Below are 23,034 nucleotides of genomic sequence, written 5' to 3'. Positions count from 1 at the left end.
AGTAGAACACCCAGTAGAATTATTGACACCTTCCTATTCCTAACTTCCACCCACAGAGACACCGTAGACAACCTCTCCATGACTTCCTCCTTTTCTGCAGCTGTGACGCTATCTCTGATCAACAGTGCCGTGCCCCCACCTCTTTTGCCTCCCTCCCTGTCCTTTCTGAAACATCTAAAACCTGGCACTCGAAGTAACTATTCCTGCCTCTGAGCCATCCAAGTCTCTGTAATGGCCACAACTCCATAGCTCCAAGTACTGATCCATGCTCTAAGCTCATCCGCTTTGCTCATAATACTCCTTGCATTAAAATAGACACATCTCAAACCATTGGTCTGAGTGCATCCCTCCTCTACCACCTGCCTATCCTCCCTCTCGCACTGCCTCCAAGCTCTGTCTATTTGTGAGTCAACTGCCTCTTCCTCCGTCTCTTCAATTTGGTTCCCAGCCCCCAGCAATTCCAGTTTAAATTCTCCCCAGTAGCCTCAGCAAACCTCCCTGCCAGGATATTGGTCTGCCTGGGATTCAAGTGCAACCCGTCCTTTTTGTACAGGTCACACCTGCCCCAAAAGAGGTCCCAATGATCTAGAAATCTGAATCCCTGCCCCCTGCTCCAATCCCTCAGCCACACATTTATCTTCCACCTCATTCTATTCCTATACTCACTGTCACGTGGCACAGGCAGTAATCCCAAGATTACCACCTTTGTGGTCCTGTTCACTTGGTGTAATAGTGAACAGTTTTGGCCCCTTATCTAAGGCTATGTCCACACTAGACCGGATAAATCCGTAACCAAAGCTTTTTTTTCTTCCTTTTGACCATCCATCCACTCTGAAACGACGTTTTCCTCCCCCGAAAACGGAGCTTTTCTAAAACGCTCTCCAGAGTGTTTAAAATCTGAAAATGCTGGTTGGGTGTTGTAGTGTGTATGGGGTAACCGGAGGTTTTAAAAAACCTGTCGTCCCTTTCATCGGTGAAGAGACTATGGCTGTAGGAAATATTTCCAGGGTGACCCCTCTGTGGGAGTGGGGAAGATGTTGGTGGGGCCACCCGGGGGTCTGTGTGTCCGCATGTGTAGCTATTGTAGTGGCTGTGAGGCTGGTATTGTGGTGGTGAAACGTACTGGGGTGGGGGGGGGGGAGAAGCCATTATATTCCTCATCATTGCAAATCCCTCTGCAGCAGAGTTGGTCAGTTTTTCAATGTTCGTCGTCAGCCGGGTCATACTGTCCGTGAACTCCCTGTTGGTTACCTCCATACGCTCCAGTATTTGTTTTTTTTAGTTTTAAGTCCTCCTGCGCGAGAGCCAACAGCTGTCTGTCGCTTGGCAATTTCCTTTTAAGTTTTTCTAGTCTGTAACTGGACAAACGCGCACCAAGTATACCGTTTCCTCTTCGCTTGTTTTCTGTGTATCCTGCGCATGCCCAGTAGGAGGAGATTCGCCCAAATATCAATTTTAATGTGGACGGAGGTATTTTCAAAAACGCCTGGTGTGGATGCCTATCGTTTTTATGCGAAACTGGCGTTGTCAAAATTATCCAGTCTAGTGTGGATGTAGCCTGAGAGAGGATGTGCTGACACTGGAGAGGGTTCAACGGAAGTTCATGAAAATGTTTCCAGGATCAAAAAGCTTATCATGTGAGGAGAATTTGATGGCTTTGGGCCTGTACTCACTGGAATTCAGAAGAATGAAGTGGGAATCTCATTAAAACCTATCAAATATTAAAATGTCTTGATAGAGTGGATGTGGAGAGGATATTTCCTTTGGTAGGGGAGTCTAAGACCAGAGGGCACAGCCTCAGAATTGAGGGATGTCCATCTAGAATGGAGATGAGGAGGAATTTCTTTAGCCAGAGAGTGGAGAATCTGTAAAATACATTGCAACAAGTGGCTATGAAGGCCAAGACATTGGGTGTATTTAAAGCAGAGGTTGATAGATTCTTGACTAGTCAGGGTATGAAGGGATATGGGGAGAAGGCAGGAGATTGGGCCTGATAGGGAAATAGATCAGCCATGGTGAAATAGCAGAGCAGACTTGATGGGCCAAATGGCCTAATTCTGCTTATATCTTATGGTCTTGTTATCCAGGTGCTTATTAAGTTTCAATTTGATTCTTCTAATAATTCCATTGAATACTTAAAACAAATAATTGAGCACTGAATAAATGGTGCATCATCCCAGTGACATCTTAACAACTTCAAAGTGGTTTTGTCTCCAATGAAAACAATCAGTTATTCATGTTCATGCGGTTGGTGCTAAAGTTTGCTTTAGTAAGTGGTTGCAATTTCCTTGGGAGACTGACACTTGCAATCTTCCCTTTTCGATAGTGCTGTCCAAGCTTCCAGGCAAGGAGTGAATGTTAACGACTGCCCATCAGCTCAGTCAGACGTTCATCCGGTTTATGACCTGAAGATCTCCCATTTGGTGCTACTCCAGTCCCAGTTGACAGCCCGATCTGCACAGCTGTATATTAAGATAGAGACGCAAGACGTGAGCTGCTGGAGGAACTCGAGATTAGCTGTGGTAGTGAAGGGATGGTTTGGGCCCTGACCCTGCATCAGGACTAAAAGGAGGGAATTTTCAAAGTGGACTTGAAGAGATTTCATAATGAAGCAGTATGGAGCAATCCTGCTGTAAGGACACTATTCAAAACATCGACTATCCCTCGGTCTCCTCAGGTGCTGCCAGACCTACTGAGTTCTTCCTGCATTTTGTTCTTTACTGTAGATTAAGGTTACCGATTGAGAACTCAGTTCCTTATTGGCTGAAACGATGAAATAAATCCTACCTATGATTTTAAAAAACCATGAAAGTCTGCCATGCTACTGTTCAAAAATCCTGATGTTTCAGGTTGCTGATTTATGTGTTCCCTCAAAAATGCTTGTGGTTTGTTCCTGCCCTCCCTCAAGCACAGTTGGACCTTCGTTCCTGGATTCCATCTAGCACAGAGAAATAGACTCTGCAGATGCTGAAAATTTGAGCAACACACAAAATGCTGGAGAAACTCAGCAATGTGGGCAGCATCTCAAGTCCTGTTGGAGGGGCTCGGGCCAAAAAACTGACTCTTCATTTCCCTCCAAAGATGCTGCCTGACCAGAGATTTTCCAGCGGTTAGTATGTGTTGCCCTAAAATGTGGGAGTGTGGAGATCAGAGTTTCGGTTTGATTTGGCACAGTGGGTTCTGCTGCTGCTGAGTGGCTCCTGTGACCTGATCAGTGGTGTTTCTGTGTGGAGTTTGCATGATTTCTCTGCGGCTTTGTGTGTCTCCTCCCTCAACCCAGATACATGTGGGTTGTTTAATTAGCTGCTGTAATTTACCGCTCGTGCAGGTGAGAGGCAGGAGAAAGCAGTGTGCGTTCAATGGTCATACAGTATATAGGAGAGAATTTAATTTGTTTTTTTATTTGTCACATGTACAGAGGTTGAGTGAAAAACTATTTTTCATGTCATCTATACAGATCACTTTATCCCATCAGCACATCAAGGGAACAGATTGCAGGATATAGTGTAGACTTTGAATTTGGATTTTAAACAGTACAATTATAATAGAAGTAATGAGCAATTCCGAATGAGCCACCACACTCAGAATCATCGTGAACATAAGCAGGACCTTCAGCCCATCTAGTCCCTGCTGATGTGTTATTCTGCCTAAACCCATTGACCCACACCTGAACCAGAGCCCTCCCATTCATCTACTTATCTGCGTTTCTCCTGCATGTTGCACTCCAGTGCCACCTTACCATAGGCTGCAGGGGAAAGGAGTTGTTCAAAGGGCCATCTTGTGTGGCAAATGCCACTCCCACCGCCCCCCCCACCTCCTTCATGTGGTCTATGGAAGTTTTTAAAAAACCTTCCAACACATTGGCCTAATCAATGTCATTATCTTCAACCTTAAGGGGCTTTTGGTTTGAAGCTCATTCAATGATCAATCTGGTAAATGATCCCTATTCCACTGCCTGCCCCAAGGAAGCAAACTGAAGAGACGGGAAGAGCAATGAGGCTTGTGGTGCTGGAGCAGGTCTGTTGAAACCACCTCCTCCCTTCCCCGCTTGCCCCTGCTCCAACAACCGACAATCAGAGGAAGGAGAGAAAATCACAGACAGAAAAGAGAAATAAAGCAACAGAATTACGTTCAGTGAGGAGGTTGCAGTCACCGTGTGAAGTGTTGGCAACAAGAGCAAATTCTCTTTTCACATTCAAAGGGTTCCAGTCAGCAAGGAGGAGGTGCAGCCTGATGCCACAATCAGCTTCACTGGTACTCTCATCTAATCCTGAGAACCAACAGAAGCTGAAACTCTGCAGTGGGGGATTGGTGTACTGAACTCTGTCCATGGTGGCAGTGAGTAAACTCTCGTCACAGGCTTGTAGGCTGGAATTTAAGACCTTGGCTCCAGATTTAATGCAGTCATAAACTAAAGACCAATTTAGTCAAGGGAGTGATGCGTGCAGTTGAATAGATGCTGGGGATTGAGTTTTCAGGCTTAGATGGTTTCTGCCTGAAGGGGGACAGTTTCTACAAGGGCTCCAAGAGGTAAAGTAACTGTAAACTAGCTAGGGCCACATTTGCACAGGGGATTCACAGTGGGGATCACAGGGGTGAATATCCACTGCTCTGGCCATAAGCACTAATCCTTCAGCCACTTCTCTTCCCCAGGAAACCCTCAGTGGTGTTAAAGCAGAGGGGGAACCCTTCTCAAGCTGTGGTTAATCCAGCAAAGGAGATACGCACAGCGGGGTGTGATGTCTGATCAAGTGACCATATAACCATATATGAGGGCCGCACAAAAAGATCAGACTCTTACAGCGCCAACATTACTGGTTCACTTCTGTTGTTGTGAAGATTTGGTGAGTGTGTCGGTTTCCTCCCACATTCCAAAGATGTACAGTTAGTAGGTTAATTGTGATCACATGGGTGCAATTGGCACTACAAGCTCTGCCAGAAGGACCTGTTGCCCTGCTGTAGCTCTAAATAAGTATAAAATATCTGCATCTCCATTGAGGGAATGAGACAGGGCAGGAGTGCATAGGGACACACTCTGGATCTAGCGGTCATAACTACATTCGTTTCAAGAGAAAGATAGGACCGGTCCTCAGGTAGAGGTTCTAAATCAGAAAGGGGCAGTTTTGATGGCATCAGAAAGGATCTGGCAAGTGTGGATCGGGACAGGTTGTTTTCTGGCAAAAGGATGTTTGGTAAGTGGGAGGTTTATATGTTCCTGTCAGAGCATAAGCACGGTTAACAAGTTTAGGGAACTTTGTTTTTCTTTTTAAGAGAGATTGAGACCCTGGTTAAGGAAGAGGAGGAAGGTGCATAGCAGGTTTAGGGAGTAAGGAACAAATGAGGTGTTTGAAGAGTAGATGGAATGCAAGAGAACACATACCAGGGAAATCAGGAAGGCAAAAAAAAGCTGTGAAGTTGCACTGGCAAACAAGATGAAAGAGAATCCCTAGGGCTTCTATAGGTATATTAAGAGCAAGAAGATAGCAAAAAGATAACAAAACTGGTCCACATGAAGATCAGTGTGGTTCTCTGTGCATACAGCTGAAAGGGATAGGGAGATTCTTAACTGGATTTTTTGCATCTTTGTTTTTCGGGAGATGGACGCAGAGTCTATAGAACTGAGGCAGCCATGACTGTGTCCAGATTATAGAAGAGAAGGTACTTGCTGTCTGGAGGCAAATTAGGCTGGACAAGTCCCCAGGATCTAACAAGGTGTCCCCCAGGACCTTGTGGGAGGCTAGTGCAGCATTTGCAGGGGGCATGGCAAAGGTATTAAAATGACCTTGGCCACAAATGTGGTGCCAGAGGACTGGAAAATAGCTAATATTATCCTGTTATTCAAGAAAAGCTCTAAAAATAAGCTGGGAAATTATAGATTAGTGACCCTGGCATCAGTAGTGGTTAAATTATTGGGAAGTATTTTTAGGGACAGGATATATAAATAATTTGATAGAGGGCGAATAGATTAGGGGTACTCAACATGGGTTTGTGCATGAAAGATCATGTCTAACAAACCTTAGAGTTTTTTGAGGAGATAACCAAAAAAGTTGATGGAGGCAAGGCAGTGGATGTTGTCTACATGGACTTTAGCAAAGCCTTTGACAAAATCTTACATGGGAAGCTGGTCCAGAAGATTCAGTTACTTGGCATTCAGGATGATGTATTAAATTGGATTCAACATTGGCTTAGCAGAGAAGGGTAGTAGATGTTTGCCTCCCTGACTGGAGGCCTGTGGCTCATGGTGTGCCACAAGGATCAGATGTTTGTCATCTATTTCAAAAGTTGGGGTGAGACTTTCTTAAAACATCAAATTTGCAGATGACACTAAGAATTGGGGCATAGTGGACAGCGAGGAAGGTCATCAAACCTTGTAGCAATCTATAATTCCTCGAAAGGGGTGCAACAGATAGATAGGGTTGTAAATAGAGCTTTTGGCCTTCATACATCAGAGTACTGAGTACAAGAGTTGGCCAAAAGATTTATTGATGACCCTATCTACTTGTGATAATACTTTCAAGGAATTACGGATTTGTATTCCCGGATCCATCTGTTGTATTGCACTCCACAGTGTCCTACCTTTCACTGTGAAAGCTGAAGTTATGTTGTTGCTGTATAGGACATTGGTGAGCCCATACTTGGTCACCTACCTATAGGAAAAATATCAATAAAATTGAAGTAGTACAGGAAAAGTGTACAAGAATGTTGTTGGGATTTGATAAACTGAATTATAGGGAAAGGTTAATAGGTTAGGACTTTGTTCCCTGGAGGGTAGGAGAATGAGGGGAGATTTGATAGAGGTACACAAAATTGTGAGGGGTATAGACAGGGTAAATGCAAGTAGGCTTTTTCCGCTGAAATTGGGAGAGACTAGAACTAGAGGTTGTAGGTTAAAGGTAAAAGTGAAATATTTAAGGAGAACCCTGTTCACTCAGAGGATGGATGAGCTGCCAGTGGAAGTGGTGGATGCAGAGGAGGTAGGGGAGGTCCTTAATGAATATTTTGCTTCAGTATTTGCCAGGGAGAGGGACCTTGATATTTCTGAGGACATCATACAACATGCAAGTTTCAACATTAAACAAGTTGATGTGATGGAACCTTGGGAAAAGCAAGTTAAGTCCCTGGGGCTGGATGGGATATGCCCCAAGTTACTTCAGGAAGCAAGAGAAGCAATTGCTGTGCACTGGTGATAATCTTTGAGTCCTGACTGGCCTCAGGAGTAGTACCCGATGATTGCAGGGTGGAAGATGTTATTCCTTTGTTCAGGAAAGGAAGTAAGGATGAGCCTGGCGATCACTGACCTGTGAGTCTTTCTTCAGTGGTGGGCAAATTATTGGGGAAGATTAGTAAAGGCAAGATTTGTGAGTATTTGGAGTAGCATTATCTGATTAGGGATAGTCAGCATGGCTTTGTGAGGGGCAGGTCATGCCTCACGCGCCTGATTGAATTCTTTGAGGATGTGGTGTATATGGATTTTAGTAAGGCATTTGATAAGGTTCCCCATGGCAGGAAGTCAGCAGACATGGGATCCAGGGAAACTTGGCTGCGTGGATACAGAATTGGCTTGCTCAATAGAAAGCAGAGGCTGGTAGTAGATGGAGAGTATTTTGTCTGGAGGTCTGTGATCAGTGGTATTCCACAGGGAGCTGTTCTGGGAACCCTGCTCTTTGTGATTTTATAAATAATTTGGGTGAAGAAGTCAAAGTTGAAGATTGCAGATGATACAAAGTTGTGGATAATGTGGAAGGTCGTCATAGATTACAATGGGACATTGATAGGATGTAGAGCTGAGCTGAGAGGTGGCAAATGGAGTTCAGCCTGGAAAAGTGTGAAGTGATTCACTATGGAAGGTCAAATTTGAAGGCAGAATACAGGGTTAATTGTATGATTCTTAGCAGTAGAGAAAACTCAGGGATCATAGGGTCCACGTTCATGGATCCCTCCAAGTTGCTGTGTAAGTTGATAGGGTGGTTATAAAGGTGTATGGTGTGTTGGGGGACTGAGTTCAAGAGCTGCGAGGTAATGTTGCAGCTTTATAAAACCCTGGTTAGACCACACTTGGAATATTGTGTTTAGTTCTGGTCCTTCTAACATAATGTAGAAGCTTGAGAGAGGGTGCAGAGCTGATTTACCAGGATCCTTCTTGGATTAAAGAGCAAGCTGAGGATAGGTTAATCAAACTAGGATTTTTGTCTTGGAGCAAAGGTGGATGAGAGGTGACTTGATTGACGTGTACAAGATGATAAGAGGCACAGATCAAGTGGATAGTCAACACTTTTTTCCCAGGTTAGAAATGGCTAATACAAGAGGGCATAATTTTAAGGTGATTGGAGGAAAGGATAGGAGGGATGTCAAAGGCAAGTTTACTTTACAGAGAGTGGTGAGTACGTGGAATACCCTTCCAGGGTGATGGCGGTGGCAGATACATTAGGGACGTTTAAGGAACTCTTAGATTAGGGACATGGATGATAGAAAAATGGGGGGGGGCGTATGTAGGAGGGAAGCTTAATCTCAGAGTAGGTTAAAAGGTTGGTACAACATCGTGGGCTGAAGAGTGTGTACTGTGTTGTTAGTATTCTATGTTCTATGTTTCATGGAGTTTCGATTGCAACATTTAAGAGAAATTCATGGATGGGAGGGGTTTGGAGGAATTAATCAGCTCCACCATGGTTATTAGCCTCCATAGTATCTAGGACATCTTCAAGGAGCGATGCCTCAAAAATGTGGCATCCATCATGAAAGACCCCCTCAGCAGGTCATGCCGCATTCTCATTGCTACCATCAGGGAGGAAATCAAATCTGGGTCGATGACAACATGGGGAGAATTAAATGGGTTAGGGTAAAAATGGGAGCCTGATGTTGATGCAGAGTTTAGGCAGAAGGAGCTGCTCTATGCTTATCCCACTATAACCAGAAAGGGAGCAGGATTGGTGAGATGGCCACACTGCTGTTGTGAGTGATTTTGTGCTCTGCACCTCAGGGGAAGTGTTCTGGTCACAGAGTAATCCCAGGGATGAATGGCTTGATGTATCAGCATGATGGGGGGGCGGGGAGAATCTCATTGAAACCTACCAAATACTGAAAGCCTGGATGGAGTGGATATGGAAAGGATGTTTCCATTAGCAGGAGAGTCTAGGATCCCAGGGCAAAGTCTCAGAATAAAAGGATGTCACTTGAGAGCCTGGGGTTCACAGTCTCTTTGCTTAATGGTATTGGTCCATGGCATAAGAAAGGTTGTGAACCCCTGCTGTAAAACTTAGATGAGGAGGAACTGCAACAGACAGGGTGGTGAATTTGTTGCCATATAGAACAGTGGAGGACAAGTCATTGGATGCATTCAAGGCAGAGATTGACAGGTCCTTAATCGGGAAGGTGGAGGTGGTTAAGGGTTACAGAGAAAAGGCAGGATAATGAGAGTAACAGAAATCAGCAGTGATTGAATAGCAGCAGAGACAATGGGCCAAATGGTCTAATTCTGCTCCTGTATTTCATGGCCAGTAGGCAGCTGGCGTGAACTCAATCTATGGTGTAATAGGGAAGTGAGCTGGGTGGTCAGCAGCTCAGGGGAACAAGACTGAAAGACTGGGAGGTGGGTCTCAAGAACAAAGTGAATTCAGAGTGTGTGGGAGAGATCAAGGAAAATACAAGGTTAGACCTAGGAGCGGGGAATTTAGTAGGCTGGAGAGAGTTGGCAGCAGGGATTAACTGAAAAAAGCAAGGTAAGTGGGAATGATTGGAAAAACAGAGAATACAGCGAGAGGAGGTGTACATGAGCAGCAGAATCAATGCTTGGCATTACACTCGGTGCTGAGTTGGTAAGACTAGTGTGTGCAGCTGAACGGTGATCCTGTTCCTCGTGGTTCACAGCAAACACTTAGGAGGCCAAAGGCAGAGAGTGAAAATGGGACGGAAAACAAATTAAAGGCAACCTCATCTAAGGACTAAATGGAGTCACCCAGTCACCCACAGCAACACACATAAAATGCTGGAGGAACTCAGCAGGCAAGGCAGCACCTATGGAAAAGAGTAAACAGTCGACGTTTTGGGCCGAGGCTCCTCATCAGGACTGGAAAGGAAGAGGAGAAGTCAGAGTAAGAAGGTGGGGGGAGGGGGTCACTTTGAATTTCCAGCATCCGCAGATTTTGTTGTGCTTGTGAAGCAATCACCCAATCTGGATTTGGTCATCATGGATACCTCACAGAAGCAGACCTTTCAGCCCATCAAGCTTGAGAAGACCATGAACTAACCATTTGCTCTACTCTATTCACGTCATTTTTATCCTCCCCATATCTTTATTACGCCTTTCAGATTCTCCCCCACCCGCCCTGCATACACACCAGCGGCTGATTAAGCTTCAAACCTGCCTTTGGGATGTGGGACAAATCTGGAGCTCCCATGGAAATCTACAGGGAGAATGTGCAAATCCCACACAGGCAGCATCAGAGGTCAGGATCAAGCCCAGTCCTTAGCAAAATGAGGTTGCAGCTGTACCCACTGCACTCCACATCAATTCTATTATGGTTGGTGACCAGAGTTTAGTAAACAGAAGGTAGTTCAAATAAATCCCGAAGTGCCTTGGGTGTTGGATGGTGGAAAAAAGGTGGTAAAAGGGAAAGTATTGCATCTCCTATTGTTGCATGGGAAGTGGCCTTGGAGAGAGATGCTGATGGTGACTGAAGAGCAGGGCAGGGCTGGCAGAAGTAATAGTTCTTTGAGAGAGAAGATGTCGAATATTGAAGGTGCTGAAAATGTCAGGTAATGACTATTACATGCTCACACTTCCTCTTCATCTCTTTTGTCTCACAATACCAAAATCCTCTTTATCAACCCCAGTCTCTAATACTGCCCACATTTCACCCCAGTATAATAAAATCACAAAACCTTCATCTTCCTCTGCCCTCTCCTGTACCTCCTCTATGATTCTACTTCCAAGCATCATCTCTCCTCCCTCCTCATCAGTTTTCCATAGAGGAAATTCCTATTGGACGCTCACCCGTTCTTCTTTAACCCCTATTGAGCCATTGACCATACAATCCCTTCAATAGAACATAAAAAGGCTCCCTTTTTTAACTCATTTCCCCCCCACCTGGGGCCCAATCACACATATTCTAATAAAGCAGTGTCACCGTTACTTCACTGTCTCTTTTAATCGCTCCAGTGTTCCACCCCCACATTCCTCATCTTCCATTTTCTGCATCTTAAAACTTCATTCCAGTTCTGAAGATGATCATGAAGTCTTTAACACTTTTGTCTCTCTCCACAGATGCTACATGACCCATTGACTATTGCATTATCCTTTGGTTTTATTTTAGAATTCTAAAATCCAGGTGAGTTGCCTTTGAATTGGATGAGGAAGAGATGTGGGAACTAAAGCTGTTTATCCTCTGGGATAGGAGGTAAATCCTGCAGGTTTGTGGCAATTTCACTCTCTTGTGGGCTTGGCTTGCAAAATCCATCCGGACTTCCAATGTGTTTCATGAGAGTCTGAGAAAACACAGACCAAACAGTCAGATCATACAACCAGACATGTGTCTATACAGTTAATTGGGCTGCATTTATGTACATACATACAGATTTAGTATGTTATCTGAATCGGTTGTCCAAATTGTTCTTAATAGAAAGCACAGGACCAGTCACATATGAGACCTACCTTGATGTTTAACCACACCATCCAGTCAGACTTTTTGTGCTCAATCTCCCAGTATAGTAGAGTGCTTAAAGAACTTGAAAATCACCAGGTACTTTCATGACTTTTAAAGCCATTTGTACCACGGCTCGGAAAAACAACACTGGAAACTGCAGAATGATGTGAAAGTCACTGATGTGGGTTTGATCCTGACTTCAGGTGCTGTTTCTGTGGAGTTTGCACGTTCTACCTGTGCCTGTGAGAATTTCCTCTGGATGCACCGGTTTCCTCCCACATTCCAAAGGCCTGAGGGGTGTAAATTGCCCCTAGTGTGCAGGCGAGTGGTAGAATCTGGAGTAATTTGATGAATATAAGGGGAGAATGAAATGAGCTGAATATAGGATGAATGGTTGATGAGCAGTGTGGACAGTTAGCTGAAAGATCAGTTTCAACATATGACACTCTAATGTAATTCCAGAGACTAATTAATATCTGCCACTCTGCACCCAAGCAATTCCCATCTCTGATCTTTTCCTTTCAAACCCTGCATTCTTCTCCCTCCTCTGCACCCGCCCTTCTACTTCAGTATCTTCTCAGCCCTCCCATTTCCTCTGCTGTTCCTCCTGTGGGCCGTCTGCTGTCATTACTAACCTTCTAGCATCCCTTTCTGCTCTCCTGCCTGCAACCCCTCCCCACCCCATTTCTCATCTGTAACATGATCTCCTGAAGCTTCACTTTGTCTATGACTATCCCACCATTTTCTGGTGGCCTCGTCTCCTGTCTGGTTTCTCAGCAGTGAGTAAGGAAAGTCTATTGGATTAAATTGCATTTATTTCAATGCAAGATAAGGTGGATGAACTTGGGACCTGGTTAGTTACATGGGACTGGGACGTTATAGCCATTATGGAATCCTGGCTAAGGGAGGGATAGGACTGGCAGCTTAATGTTCTAGGGTATAGGTGCTTTAGATTGGACAGAGACAGAGACAAGAGGGGAATGTGTGTTGCATTTCTGATTAAGGGGTGTCAGAGATGAAATCACTGAAGGATTGTCCAGTGCAGCTTCATGGGTGGAGCTGACAAATAAGAAGGGAATTATCATACTGTTGGGATTGTAGTATAGGCCCCAACAGTTAAAGGGAAATAGAAGAATAAATGTACTGAGTTGCCCTAGTAGGGAATTTTAACAGACAGCATCAGAGACCATAGTTCCATTCAATTTAAAATAGCTATGGAAAGGGACAGAACTGATTCGCGGGTTGAAGTTTTAAATTGGGGCGGTGAATTTTGACAGTATGAGCAGGAGCTGGCACAAGCTTGATGGGAGTAGATTGTTTGTGGGCAGATGGAAGGCTTTTAAAAGTGACATAAAGCTCAAGGTCTGCACGTTCCTGTTAGAGCAAAGAATAATGTTGGTGGGAGGAGGGAAACCTGGATGATGAGGGATACTGAGGCCTTGGCAAGGAAGGAGGAGGCATTGATCAGCCTGGGAATAAGCAAATCCCTGGAGATGCAGGATGAGAAGAAAATCAGGAGGACAGCAAGAGGGCATGAGATGACTTTGGCAGAAAAGATTAAGGGAACTCCAATGAGATTTTATGGTACATTAAGGGGAAAAGTAACCAGAGAGAGAAAAGGGCCCATAAGATACAGGAGCAGAATTAGGCCATTCCGCCATTTCATCATGACTGATCCAACTTTCCTCTCAGTCCTTCAGAGACCAGAGGAGAGACCTCTGTATGGAGGCCCAGGAGATAGCTGAGGTCCTGGATGAATATTTCTCCTTTATTTTTACAGTAGAGGAAGATGTGAAGATTTTGAAACTTGGAAAAAGTAAATGGGGAGGACTTGGGGATAGTCTGTGTTACAGTAGAGGTGATGCTGGATGTGTTAAAAGGTACAAAGTTTGACAAAACTGCAGAGCCTAACCAGGTTAATCCAGGAAATTGTGGGAGGCTAGAGGAGAAGTCGTGAGAGACCTGGCTGAGATATTTGTTTCATGAAGGCCACTGACCATTGTGTCTTTAGTTAAGAAGGGCGCAAAGAAAGCACTGGTTACTATAGGCCAACATCTGTGGTAGGTAAGTTACTGTTACTAAGAAGATTCTGAGATACAAGCTATATGTACGTACATCTGGAAAGACAGGAGCTGGTTAGGTGTTGCCAGTGTGGATTTATTCATGGGAGATCACATCATCGAACCTAATTGTATTTTTTGATGAGTCCTGTGGTAAACCATATATATCTGTTGTAACTGGGTTACCTGCCTGGACACGCCCCTCTGCTGACTGCCCCTGTCGCTCCTCCCACAGACCCCTGAATGAAGGCGATTGTGTCACTGTTCCTCCCTCAGTCCAGGACAGATACTCAGCATGGTCGAGGTCACTTTTACTGTTAATAAAAGCCTTTCAGTACTTACTCTACTTCCAGTCTTTTGGAGTAATTGATAGTGCATCAATAATATTAACAGTAATTTTAATGCATGGAACACATCCTGAGACCTGACAAGTTAGACCTGACCCACAAACACCTGAAGCCAGAAATGTTTTCGAATTCTGGCTGGCCTGCTTCGAATCATACCTAGTGGAGATTGAAGTGACAGAGTCCGCCACGAAGCGCAGAGTTCTCCTCTCCAGGGTCAGTCCACGGGTCTACTCAATGACTAGAGACCAGCCGAGCTACGACGGCACGATGAGCGCCCTCAGAAGACAATACCTGTGGCCGGTAAACACTATCTATGAGCAAAATTGCTTAGCGACATGGCAGCTGCGGCACGGAGAGTTGAGCGCTAAGTTCGTCTGGGCCCTACAGACACTCGTGCGGGCCTGCGATTGCCGGGGGCTGACAGCCGAACAGCATGCGGTGCTCCTAGTGAGAGACGCTTTCATCACGGGGACCAGGTCAGTGTATGTGTGCCAGCGGCTGCTGGAACACGCCGATCTCACCTTACATTCAGCGATTGAGCTGGCCGACAAGCTGGAGGCCGCTCTGCACAAACTCTGACGCTCTCCAGGCACACGATCTCCCGACGGCCTCTTGGACACCGCAGACCCCGCAACCCGCTGGTGAATCAACCACGGCTGCTGCCAGTCGCGAGTCTGTGAAGTGCTACTTCTGTGGACTGGAGAAGCACCCCCGGAAACACTGCCCGGCCCGAGAAGCTACCTGCTCCAGCTGCGGAAAGAAGGGCCACTTCGCCAAGGCCTGTAAGTCCAAACCATGAGCGGGATCGAGCAGCACTGCGTAAGAGGCATGGGGGTCGCCATCTTCCCTGCACGCCGCCACCACGTGCGAGACATGGGGGCAGGCATCTTGGTCGGTGCCCCCTCCCACTGCCTACGACCAACAGGTGCCCACAGGGCACCCCACCACGCCGGACCAAGACAGCGACTCAACCCTGGCCTCCGTGACCCTTGACCAAAGCGCTCCCCACCAGCTCTCAAGGTCAATGATGGACATCCTGGTGGAGGGGCACAGGACAAGCTGCCTGTTTGACACAGGCAGCACGGAGAGTCTTATCCACCCGGCCACGGTGCGGCGTTGCGGACTCGTGATACGGCCAGTAAGTCAGAGGGTCACCATGGCTTCTGGGTTGCATACAACAGACATCCGGGAGGGTTGTGTAGCGACGCTAGTGGTGCAGGGCACAGAATATCGAGACTTTACGTTACTGGTCTTGCCTCAACTGTGTGCCCCTGTGCTATTGGGGCTCGACTTCCAGAGCCACCTGAAGAGCGTGACAATGGAGTATGATGGGTCCCTCCCATCAATTACTGTCGAAGATCCCCAGTTTTGTAGGAATACGTCACATACCCCACTACTGACCACACACACACACCGACCCGCACATCCCACCCAACACCATGCCAACTACCGCACTACCAACGCCACTTGCGGCCTCTCCACCCTCAAGATCCCTCCCCCACCGCTGTTCGCCAACCTGACCCCCGACTGTAAACCTGTGGCAACTAAAAGCAGGAGGTACAGCGTGGGGGACAGAGCCTTCATTAAGTCGGAGGTGCAGTGGCTGCTCAGGGAGGGGGTCATTGAGGCAAGCACAAGTCCTTGGAGGGCGCAGGTGGTGGTTGTTCGGAACGGGGAGAAGAATAGGATGGTCGTGGACTATAGCCAGACCATCAATAGGTTCACGCAGCTCGACGCGTACCCTCTACCCCCCATCGCGGATATGGTCAATCAGATAGCACAGTACAAGGTGTACTCGACCATAGACCTAAAATCCACTTACCATCAGCTCTCCATTTGCTGGGAGGACCGCCCTTACACTGCCTTCGAGGCGGACGGCAGGCTTCATCACTTCCTGCGCGTCCCCTTCGGTGTCACGAATGGTGTATCTGTCTTCCAGAGGGAAATGGTCCGGATGGTGGACCAGTGCCAACTGAAGGCCACGTTCTCATATGTGGATAACATCACCATCTGCAGTCAGGACCGGCAGGATCATGACAACAAACTCCAAAAATTTTTCCAAGTGGCCAAATCTTTCAATCTCACCTATAACAAGGACAAGTGTGTGTTCGGAACCACCCGACTTGCTATCCTTGAGTGTGTCGTGGAGAATGGAGTCATTGGCCCTGACCCCAACCGTATGTGCCCCCTGTATGCACTCCCTCTTCCCAATACCCTCAGAGCCCTCAAAAGGTGCCTGGGCTTCTTTTCATATTACGCCCAATGGGTCTCTAACTACGCAGACAAGGCCCGCCCCCTGGTCAAGTCCAACACATTCCCCCTCTCAGCTGAGGCCCACACAGCCTTCAGCTGCATTAAAGGGGACATTGCCAAAGCAGCAATGCATGCGGTGGATGAGGCCATCCCCTTCCAAGTAGAGCATGACGCCTCTGACTTTGAACTGGCTGCTACCCTCAACCAGGCAGGAAGACCAGTGGCGTTCTTCTCCCGTACCCTTCAAGGCCCTGAAATTCGGCACTCCGCAGTGGAGAAAGAGGCCCATGCCATAGTGGAAGCTGTTAGGCACTGGAGGCACTATCTTGCCGGCAAAAAGTTCACCCTGCTAACTGACCAGAGCTCAGTCGCATTCATGTTTAGTAACCAAAAGCAGGGCAAAATCAAAAATGATAAAATTCTGAGGTGGAGAATTGAACTCTCCACCTTCAACTATGAGATCGTGTACAGGCCTGGGAAGCTCAATGAGCCCTCCAATGCCCTATCCCGGGGAACATGTGCCAGCACGCAGATTGACTGGCTATACGCTCTACATGTAGATCTTTGCCACCCGGGGGTCACCCAGCTTTTCCACTTCGTGAAAGTCTGGAACCTGCCTTACTCCCTTGAGGAGATCAGGATGATGACCAGGGACTGCCAAGTCTGCGCAGAGCGCAAACTGCACTTCTACCGACCCGAAAAGGCACAACTAATCAAGGCCACTGAGTGTTGACTTTAAAGGCCCCCTTCCCTCCACCGACCGCAATGTGTACTTTCTTAACGTAATTGACGAGTGCTCGCGGTTCCCCTTCGCCATCCCCTGCCCCGACACCACTACCACGTCAGTTATAAAAGCCCTGCGCAAGCTCTTCACTCTGTTCGGATACCCATGCTATATCCACAGTGACAGAGGGTCCTCGTTTATGAGTGACGAGTTGCGCCAATACCTACTGGCTAGGGGAATTGAAACCAGTAGGACCACGAGCTATAATCCCTGGGGGAATGGACAGGTGGAGAAGGAGAATGCCACGGTGTGGAAAGCCACACTCTTAGCCCTCAGGTCAAAGGGACTGCCAGTCTCCCGCTGGCAGGAGGTCCTTCCCGAGGCACTCCACTCCATCCGCTCCCTGTTATGCACAGCCACCAATGCCACCCCTCATGAGCGGCTCTTTTCTTTTCCCAGAAAGTCGACCACTGGAACCACCCTACCATCTTGGCTGACATCCCTGGGGCCAGTGCTGCTCCGGAAACATGCGAGGAGCAATAAATACTCCCCGATGGTCGAGAGGGTTCACTTACTTCATGTGAACCCCCAGTATGCCTACGTGGTTTTACCTGATGGGCGGGAGGACACGGTCTCCATCCGCGACCTGGCGCCCACAGGAGCACCGGGCCTCTACCGTGAACACTCCACGGTGACTATTAACCCCGTACCCACCGATATACGTACCCACCAGACACCGCGCATTCCAAGCCCCACACAGACACCACACGACACTCCCATACCGGGCGCGACGCACACGCACAAGGGATTACCAACGCCTAATGTGCTGACACCTGAAGTCAGGCCGGAGCCAGCACAACCGCCATCGCCGGTGCTACGTAGATCACAGCGACGGACTCGACCGCCTGATAGACTTGACCTGTAAATATACTTGTTTTAAATATTGTCAGTCACTTCACCCCGCAGGACTCTTTTAAAAAGGAGGGGTGAATGTGGTAAACCATATATCTGTTGTAACTGGGTTAACTGTCTGGACACGCCCCTCTGCTGACTGCCCCTGTGGCTCCTCCCACAGACCCCTGAATAAAGGTGATTTCGCCTTGCCCCTCCCCCTCAGTCCAGGGCAGATACTCAGCATGGACGAGGTCCCATTTTACTGTTGATGAAAGCCTTTCAGTATTTACTCTACTTCCAGTCTTTTGGAGTAATTGATAGTGCATCAAGGTGTCAAAGAAATATGATGAGGGAGGCCGGTACATGTGGTCTATATGGGCTTCAGTAAAGCCCTTAATAAGGTCCACAAGGTCGACTGCTCTGGAGGTCAATTGGTATGGAATCCTGGGAAATCTGGTTAATTGGCTTGATGGTAGGAAGCAGAGGGTGATAGTGGGAGTTTGTTTCTCAGATTGGAGGTCTGTGATTCATGGTGTGTATCAGGGGTCAGTGCTGGGCCTATTGTCGTCTGTCAACAATATCAATGATTTGGATAGAATGCACATGAAAAGAAACTCTCCTCAGGCTTCCAGCCGGGTACAGGGTATCAATTATTATCGATTGTCGGTTAAAATCGATACCTGTACCCGGCTGGAAACCCGAGAAGAGTCTATTCGTCATATACGCTGGGAAAGCTCTAGATCCGTTTTCAATGTGCATATGGTTAATAAACTTGCAGGTAACACTGAAATAGGTGATAGAGCGGGCAAAGAAGGTGGGAACCAAAAATTTACAGGAGGACTTTCATCTGCTGACTAAGTGGGTCGAGGGATGGTAAATGGAGTTTGATTTGGATGTGCAAGGTGTTGCGTTTTGGAAAGCCAAATCTAGATATGACCCTTGCAGTGAGAAGCATAGCCCTGGGGAGGTGTACTGCCAGAGACCAAGCTCACAAGGTTCAGAAAGATGGTCTGTTGTCTTTACAGGCCATCTACAATGGTAAAGAAAAAATGTTGCTTTGCAGTCCTCCTCGAACAAGTACATGAGTTTTTTCTTACGTGACTGTTCTTTTTTTTCCCCTTTCTTGTTATTTTGAATGTGCGTGTATGTTTATGCACCTTGGCCCGAGAGAAACGCTGCCTCGTTCAGCTGTATCCACGTATGGTTTGAATGACAATTAAACTTGATTTGATTTTTGATAATAAAGACTGAGTGGTCACCAGCACCCTGCTAGCTCTTCTTCCTCCTCCTCCTCATCCGTCTGATAAGCTAGCATTTTACCGCCACCATCCCTTCTCACAAGCTAGCTAATACTACAAATCAAACTATGTGACATTAAATTACTTTTTAAACTTGTTTTTACCTCTGGAATCTACTTAATCTATATGTTTTTCTGATTTTATTGCAGGATACAATGCAGAAAATTTAATTAGTTAAGAAGCTAGACTTTATTGCATGGATTGCTGTAGACTGAGAAATGATCTTATAGATCTATACAATCATGAACAGGATAGTTAGGGTGAATACAGTCTTTTTCCCCCCCAGAGTAAGGGGGCCAAAAACTAGAGGAGATAGATTTAAGGTGAGAGGGATAGAATTAGTAGGAACCTGAAGAGCAGGTTCTCCACACAGAGGATAGTGAGGATGTGAAATGGGAAGGGAGATATAATGACAACATTAAAAAGGCACTTGGACAGATAGCAACGGTTTAGAGGGATATGGGACTTGGCATAGTCTAGCTGGGAAAAGGGGCCTAGTTCCACTCTTCATTGTGTTATAGCTAACTCCTCCACTCCCTGTAATCACTCCATCACATGTTCATTCAACTGTCTCTGGACAAATTGTTTCGTACTGAGATGTTTCTGGTGAGCAGAAACAGCTCTGACCACCCCTTCCCATCCTCTTCTCTCAATCCATACTCTTTTATTGGAGATGGTTCATCAACCTTTGTCTGTCTAAGGGAGTAGTCAGCTGCATTAGTATTTTCTGTTTGGTCTCTTTACTTCCCCATCTAGTGTTAGGAAGAGTTCAGAAGGACATGGGTCAAATGAGAACAAACAGGACTAGCTTAGATGAGCATCTTGGTTGGCGTGCACAAGTTTCCATGCTGTATTGCTCTCTGACTACTCTAGCTCATAACTAGGTTATCCCCTTTGCCCCTTCTCCCTCAACAATAGTCTTCAACCCTTTTCTTCCCTTTTGCACAAAGCTAGTTCAAAAGTTCAAAAACAGGAAAGAAAGCTTAATCCAAATTTGTAGCCGGAGAAACCTACAAAGAAAATTGCACTCACCTTGCTTCCTGCCAATCCCCACTGTTGTGTATTTAATATTTCAGTAGTATTTGAGTAATATTACATATTTTGTTTGATTAAGCATTCTTGTTTATTTAAATAATTCATTGTGGGTTATTTAAAAATAAGTGAATTGATGCTACCATGTGATACGTGTGCACCTCATGGGCTCATAAACAGCAAGTACCAGGTGATATTCATAAATAAAGAGCAGAAATAGGTGGCGACATTAGAAAGATAGACATGTTCAATTGCACAACAAATAACTGGTTCATGTATACTGAGCTAATTGAACAGTACTTAGGTGTTCTAGAACGAGATCTAGGTGTTCTTGTACATCAGTCACTGAAAGCAAGCATGCAAGTACAGCAGGCAGTAAAGAAAGCTAATGGCATGCTGGCCTTCATAACAAGAGGAATTGAGTATCAGAGCCAAGAGGTCCTTCTGCAGCTGTACAGGGCCCTGGTGAGACCACACCTGGAGTACTGTGTGCAGTTTTGGTCTCCAAATTTGAGGAAGGACATTCTTGCTATTGAGGGAGTGCAGCGTAGGTTCACAAGGTTAATTCCCGGGATGGCGGGACTGTCATATGTTGAAAGGTTGGAGCGACTGGGCTTGTATACTCTGGAATTTAGAAGGCTGAGAGGGGATCTTATTAAAACATATAAGATTATTAAGGGATTGGACACGCTGCCGGCAGGAAGCATGTTCCCGCTGATGGGTGAGTCCAGAACCAGAGGCCACAGTTTAAGAATTAGGGGTCGGCCATTTAGAACGGAGTTGAGGGAAAACTTTTTCACCCAGAGTGTGGAGGATATATGGAATGCTCATCCCCAGAAGGCTGTGGAGGCCAAGTCTCTGGATGCTTTCAAAAAAGAGATGGATAGAGCTCTTAAAGATAGCGGAATCAAAGATTATGGGGATAGGGCAGGAACTGGATACTGATTGTGAATGATCAGCCATGATCACAGTGAATGGCGGTGCTGGCTCGAAGGGCTGAATGGTGTACTCCGCACCTATTGTCTATTGTCTATTATTTTGAAGCAAATGGAATAGCCAATGAGAAATGAGTGCCAGTTTTGCTGATGCATTGGATTTAAAGACATATAGTTTGCTTTAAAGTTTAACTGTTCCAACCACACCGACCAAAATGAGCTTTGCTAATATAGTTAAAGTAATTCAGGAACATATAGAACCAAAACTATTGTTGAATGCAGAATGTTTTAGGTTTCATAAGCAAAATCGAAAGGAAGGGGAATTCATTCCAGTGTATGCATCTGAACTGAAGAGATTGTCTTGATGGGCACTGAGAGGTTGTTTAGTTTGTGGAATCTTACAAGAAAGCATTAAAAATATGGACATACAATAGCATGTTGGGCAGACAAAAATAAATGGACTGCACAGGGAAGAGAAAAAGCTTTAGTTTCACCTGCAGTTACAAAACAAGCTCTAATCTGCATGCTGTTTATGAAAAACCTGATAATGATGAGAATGACACAGGACTGCATAGCCTTGAGATTTACAATGTGTAAACTAACAATAGACATGCAATATGGATTATCCCATAGGTGAAAGGTAAATTAATTAAAATGGAATTGGACACAGGCTCAGCTATTTCAGTCAGTCCACAAAATGAGTTTGAACAGCATTTCATAGATGCTGAACTAAAAACTGCAGATATCCAACTAAGAACTTATACTGGAGAAAAGATAACTCGTGCGGGAATGACATTTGTAACAGTGAAATACAACCAACAAGCCACATTGGGCTTCTATGTGGTAAAAACAGAAGGACAACTATGACTTGATTGGATTTCCAGCCATCATTTACGTTTGACATCCCTGCAGTGGTAAGCAAATTAAGAAAGGTCGTGGATAATGCCACACTGTCTCCATGCTGTGCACCATGAACCATTGCCCTACAGAGGACAAACAGGTGCTGGTGCCAACCTTCATGCCTCTGGTTGGAAAGGATATTGGACCAAAGAAATACTGCTCAGAGTTTTGCAGGCAACATATCAGTAAAAAGCTTCTGATATGCTTATCAGGCAGCTGCTTGTGAAATATGGCTTAGATTTAAGCTGGAAGAGATTCAAGAAGTTGCAAGTGTTTGGCTTTCATGAATATAAAGAACCAGAATCTACTCTGCGTTAAGATTATAGCGGGAACTTTAAGTGGGAGACAAAAAAGCTGCTTGTAAAAGTAGATGCAAAGACCAAAGCCCAGCTGGACAAATGGAAGGACAAAAAGAAAGGCGTGAATGGAGATACTAAAACAGGATTTGCCAGAGGATGAGGAAACCGAGAGGAGAAATCAGATTGTAAAGGGATCAATAGAAGGATTGATAAGAAAATACTCCAGTGAACTAAATGCACCTTCCCAACAATCAGATGCACAAACTAGAAGAAAAAGGAAGGAGAAGAAATGTGTCCAGAGCTGTCAGAAAACTTCCTACAATATCAGAATCAACTCCTACAACCATCACGGAGGCTCTAAACCTGAGACTGCTTTCACAGACGCAAGTCTCACCTGTCAGGCAGAGTGACCTCCGTGTCAAGAAAGACGCTATTCCACAAGAGTAAGGAATCCTCCACAGCGATTAAATCTTTAGGCCTGAATGGGACAATTTAACATTTACTGTGGATGTCTGTATGGCAGTTGTATTATATTGTATACTGTACTGAGTATATAGTTGAGATGCATTCTATATTGAGTTGGAGTTTATAGCTAAGCAGTGAGGAAGGTTGTGTATTTAATATTTAAGTAATGTTTGAGTAATATTGTAAAT

The 23,034-nt window shown here is 45.8% G+C and overlaps 1 protein-coding gene across 5 annotated transcripts in view; it reads right to left on the bottom strand.

Moving 5' to 3' along the window:
* Positions 1 to 3,411: 3,411 nt before the first annotated feature.
* LOC134345485 (anoctamin-7-like) overlaps positions 3,412 to 23,034 on the bottom strand; it is a 190,418-nt gene continuing 170,795 nt past the window's right edge. For all 5 annotated transcript variants that reach the window (XM_063046218.1, XM_063046213.1, XM_063046214.1 and 2 more), the window contains one exon: positions 3,412 to 11,481. In XM_063046218.1, the coding sequence (XP_062902288.1) occupies positions 11,365 to 11,481 (117 nt within the window). In that variant the 3' untranslated portion in view covers positions 3,412 to 11,364. The remainder of the gene's footprint in view (positions 11,482 to 23,034) is intronic.

Source organism: Mobula hypostoma, chromosome 4, assembly GCF_963921235.1.
Source record: "Mobula hypostoma chromosome 4, sMobHyp1.1, whole genome shotgun sequence".
Lineage (NCBI taxonomy): Eukaryota > Metazoa > Chordata > Chondrichthyes > Myliobatiformes > Myliobatidae > Mobula > Mobula hypostoma.
Note: the sequence above shows the minus strand (reverse complement) of the source record. Positions and strands in the feature narration are given on the sequence as shown.